The following is a 5,391-nucleotide window of genomic DNA, read 5'->3' on the forward strand; positions in this document are numbered from 1 at the left end:
AAAAGTGATTACCACCTATTGCTAATAAATGTAATCCTAAACCAGTATGAACAAATATAACACACTGTTCGTTCAGGCCCAGTGGATTCTTGCTAATGCCATGAGGAGCACTAGGAGGAGCCAGAGGAACCAGATTGTTTCATACATTATCTGTCTCATGTTCTACTGTCAGGATATAGTGAAAGTTTAAGCAAATATGACAAAAAGTTATGTTACCTACTGCAGCATAAAAGGTCCAGCAAGGCAATTTAGGTGGATCTATTATGAGAAATGGAATATAATATTTATAGCTGTTTTCATTAGTGAAGAACCTGTTTTTTTGTTACCTTAGAATGAGCTGTTTTTATCTAAAGAGGGAGCGGGTCCTCTTCTACAGAGTCCGCCATGTTGAACCACTATGTTTCTACAGTAGCAACAAATAAACCACAATTTAACAAAAAAAAAACATTTTAAAACTCAAACTCTCGGGTCTGCTGTGTGGGTGTGGTTTGATCTGACTTAAAGATTATATATATCATATATGCAAAATTCACTTGTCTCTGGATGTTGCACTAGAGCACCAGCTTCTCAGACCAAAACAATGGGACAGAAATCAAATAAAACTCTTTGTAAGTCTTTCCACTGTCTCCAACGATCACAAAGTGTTTATTTTACGGTTTGCTCAAAATAAAACCTTAATTCATCGAGTTAGCTGTGAAAATATATGTGAAGGCCTGCAATGCAATGTAAGCTAACGTTAATCCCTGGGTACAAATGTGCCCATTGCAGTACATCCACTAACAGTGCTTCTCTTTGCCACTGACAGGCTCATGTTAATGCTCATCATCACAGTCAGAAGCTCACTGAGATATTAATTTGACAAATCCATTCTAATAAATCAGTTGAGTTGCAGATATTTTTGTTTGGTATTTTTAAGTCCTTAGAGTGACTCTGGGATCATTTTATTCTGTCTATGTGAGTCATGCACTGTGTTCAAAGCAGGTGGGCCACTATCTGCAAAATAATTGTTGATGTAGCTCCCCGCCACCCCCACACTTCTCGTCAGTGAGTGTCTGCATTGCAGTGCTGGCCTACCTCATAGTGTGAATGCACTCTGGCTCCTTAGTGAAGGCGTAAGCATAACCGCTGGAAGTGGTGCCAAAGTCAATGGCAACCACCACCACAAACGACTGCCCTGACGGTACCTGGTCTGTGTCGTTCTGCTGTGCAGAGAGAATACACAGTTTGACAAGGTTAGGGCATGTGGTGACATATGATGAGACTGACTCATTATCTTCAACAAGAGACAGAACACACACAAGCAATTTAAGCTGTCACAAACCGATTCACGTTCATAACAGCAACAGTTCAAAAGCAATCACAAAAGAACAACAATTGATCGAGATCAATCACATCAATAATTTCAAAATAACAAACTATCATCACTACTTAAAAGACATGAACACACACACACAGCAGCACTGAATAGCTACCACTTACTTCTGCATGCCAGGCATATGGTATTGAAAAGACTATCATTATCAATGATTATTTCCTGGACTGCTTTTTTATTAAAGTCCCCTCCAGTCAAAACTCAGTGTTTGTTAGAGTGTGCTGTTTGATCTTCAGTCTGCAAAATGATGAATGTGCAGAGTTTGACACTACCACTGAAAGTGGAATGTTTCTCTGTGCTCATTAATATCTGATTTTAAGGGGTGGGGACAACCAGCATGATTTGTGATAAATAAAGTATCTATCTATCCATCTATCCATCTATCTATCTATCTATCTATCTATCTACAATAGTTTGGTAGTTAAATACTGGTTTAATATGCAACTTCTACAAGTGTGATGTAGAAATATGAAGCCACCAGAAATGACATTTTTAATGAGGTAGAAATAGGAGATTAGTTAGATTAATTGCTTGTTCCAAGCAGACTAGTTGTACATGGGATCTTTAAAATTATCATTTTAAATTCTAAATGATTTTGTTAAATAGAGAGCTGGATAGCTGGAGAGAGTGGATGGTGGAGGATTCCCTGGTTCCTCCTGTATTTTGTGTCCTATCACTGCTGTTGCTGCACTAACACTGTTATGTAATATGGCCAGTGAAAAGGGTGAAGAGCAGACTGTTTGTTTACACCAGTATAAAATATAATATGATTCTCCAAAGACAGATATTGTAGGAGTGGACCAGTATCTGAACAAAAAACATGCTGTCAAAAAAATTATATTGAGGAAAACTATGAGCATGGTTGGAAACATGGAAATCTACCAGGGGCTCAGCTCCCCTGAAAGAGAAGAGTTCCCCAGAAAGCTTCATTTAAAATAATAATTCTTGGAGTCAATGTTTTTTTAAATAAATATATTCCTATATATTTAGGTGCGTGAAATAAATGTTTTATATCTAAAAAACACAGTGCTGTAAAACAAATATTGTATGAATACTTGATAGTATATTTTTGTATGCAGGCAGGCACATTCATGTATGCTTGTGCATATGTACAGCACCCTCCCATCCCTGAAAAATGAGCGTGCCTGAAAGCCACAGTGTAATACAAAACACTGTGAGAAACAGTGACAGGAGAAGAAACATGCTAGCAGCTTATACATGTAATGTAGTTTGTGATATGCAAAGACAACATAACAGGTACAGAGTAACAATAGGTACAGAAATGAGAACATGTGTGTAAGAGTCACCTGAGTGTGTGAAGGAGAAAGTGGGGTGATTCCAGGGTCACCCATGCTCTTTGCTGGAGAAGGACTAGCCATCGCATCTGTAGAGGAAGAGAGATATTCATGTTACAGTCACACACTCCACTTTTAATCTTCTATGTTCAATCATTTTTTTAATTCTTTTACATGCTTATTCATAATATGCTACATATTGGCCCAAACACTATTATTATACACTATACTATTGGCCCAAGACAATATATATTTTATGGAAGATGATGTTTGAAGAGTTGTTGGTCAAATTACATTTGATGATGAGTTCTACTGAGCAAACTCCATCCACTGATGAACACTAAGAGATAAGACTGAAAGCCCCATCCTAAGGTTAGTTCCTACTTGCTGTTGTGGTGTGTTCTTTATATGACGAAAAATCCAGTATTTTGCCTTGCTTACAGTATTGCAGTATATCGCAATATATTGGACGATAACTCCTGCATTGCAAAACGTAGTGTATTACCAGATTCTTGCCACTGAACACAGCCCTACGCTTGAGTTTATTGTCTTTGTTTTGAAATGCACAATGGTCAGAAAAACAAGCAGGCATTGGTAAAAGGAACTGATAAGCTCGGAAGCATATGATTCAGATGGATCAGACAATTAGGAACCATTATCAAGGAACCTGCTCTCGATTACCATCCCTAGTCAGGTGGCTAAAAATGTTTTTTGTTGGATCCTTGTAGCTTTCAGGAGGGTTTTTAGTTACGATCAAACAGTCGTGGTAACTGAGGAACTACTGTGAGATGCTTCCAGAACTGAACACCAAATTAATCCGTGCCCCATTGCTAACCCTGAACTCCGGAAACTCTCAGGCTGTAAATGGCAGAGAAGTGAAAAGATGGCTCCTTTCCTGCAGAGCTACAGACTGACAACATCTACTCCATTCAAACATTAGAAAACGTCTGTTGCACCTGTCTTTAAAACACAATGACATTTCAATTGAATTGAAAATGGTCTCCCCATTTGCTACCATCATTTTCATTAGTCTGGCTTAATAGCCTTCACAGAAAGTGTTCTTTGAACGCACACAATAATAATACTCCCTCGACGTATTGTAAGTGTCTGGCAGAATTGTCTCACGACGGGACATCATGTTATCCATCCTATTTTTCCGCCTCGCTCACCCTTTTCTCTTGTCCACCCCTACAGAGTGGATGAGTGGTCTGAAGACCCATAATACACTTTGCCAGGCAATTACGGTGCAGAATTACAGACCACCTGTGGCTAGACTCCATCTAGCCACTATCCAGCCCGTCTCTCTGCGGCCCTGGCAGCCCACTCCCAAAATCACCTTTACAACCTTGAGTTTTTATTTCCAACAATGGCCATAAAAATCAAATCACGATTAGAGAAATAAAGTGATTGCTCTTGTAGTAAGTAATATCTCAAGTGCTGTATTACTGAGGTTTGGATCAGCAGTTCTTTGTTATTGTGCCAGTTCAGTTTGTTTACCTCCATGTAATAAGAAATTTCATTACAGAGTTTCTAAACAGGCAGCTGGCTACTGAGTGCCACCTGTTTATCTACAACTTTCAATACTTAAAGTAACACCAGATGAACTACTTCCAATCAATATTCTGTATTAGGTTATAGGCCACTCACTCTGTGTTATATACATGACAGTCACCTGCCTAAAGCTGTATGTTTAGCCTGGAAGTTACTGAGAAATCCACAAAAATATAGTAGAATGAATTTGGTCCCTTCCTCACTTAGCTGTATGGAGGTTAAACCGGTTTCCAGAGTGAGGATTAGGATTAGGGTTAACTAGAGCTGCAACGATAAATCTATCTACCTATCTATCTACCTACCTATCTGACACACAGATTACAGTAACTCTTTAGCAAGCTGACCCCAATTGTGAAACATAACGACATAAAGGCTGAAGCTTTGACCAACAGCACTGAAAATAAAAGTTTACCTGGAGCACAGACAGTTTCAGGATTATTTTCTAATTTATATTTAATTAATTTTTTTAAACCGTAGCTGAACGCTAGGTGAGCTAGCTCACGTTACAGCTGAGGAGGATGCCATTAATGTTTTACATCCTGTGCTGTCACGAGCATGAGACTCTAGAAAGAAAACAGTTCTTACATGAAAAAGCTCCTAAACAAACTAGATGAATAAACAGCACTACAGGTAAGAGTAAGGACAGAAAAAAAATATTGATTTTTGTTTGGGGGGGTGGACTGTCCGTTTAAGCAGCCCTCCTGAGAGAACAACCTGACCAGTGCCCCCACGTAATGTGAGTTTAAGGCCCCTGACATAAGAGGGGGCTTACATGAAAAGTCAGAAGTTCACAGATTTTGAGAGGAACATGAATGGCATGTCAATATTTATAAAATTCATATCGAACACCAGAAATCTTTAACATATTAGTATATTCTCATTTTCTATCTTTCTCGTATTACTTGTTATAATTTCCCACATAACATACTGTCATTACCTATAAACCTTACTATATACTATACACTTCTTAAAATCTTACTATAGGTACTATCTTACTATATATCTCCACTGAAACTTTTGGCAACGTTCCAAGATGCATACCATGTAACCACAACAGAGCATGTGAGCGGAAGGATTTTGTGTTGAGCGAAGAGCGGGAATTTTTTTAAAAAGGTGGAGCGGAGCCTTATCTCCCGCTCCAATTTCCGGTCGCTCATGCCCTACCCAGAATGC

General features: G+C 38.7%; 1 protein-coding gene across 1 annotated transcript in view; it reads right to left on the reverse strand.

Moving 5' to 3' along the window:
* The window catches only part of LOC118329630 (heat shock 70 kDa protein 12A-like), an 8,310-nt gene extending 5,556 nt beyond the window's left edge, over nucleotides 1-2,754 (reverse strand). Inside the window, exons 1-2 of the mRNA XM_035663860.1 lie at nucleotides 2,680-2,754; nucleotides 1,075-1,202 (exon numbers count right to left, since the gene is read on the reverse strand). Of these exons, the coding sequence (XP_035519753.1) occupies nucleotides 1,075-1,202; nucleotides 2,680-2,751 (200 nt within the window). The 5' untranslated portion in view covers nucleotides 2,752-2,754. The remainder of the gene's footprint in view (nucleotides 1-1,074; nucleotides 1,203-2,679) is intronic.
* Nucleotides 2,755-5,391: the final 2,637 nt, after the last annotated feature.

This window comes from Morone saxatilis, unplaced genomic scaffold (genome assembly GCF_004916995.1).
Source record: "Morone saxatilis isolate NCDOM2014 unplaced genomic scaffold, NCSU_SB_2.0 Contig19, whole genome shotgun sequence".
NCBI lineage: Eukaryota > Metazoa > Chordata > Actinopteri > Moronidae > Morone > Morone saxatilis.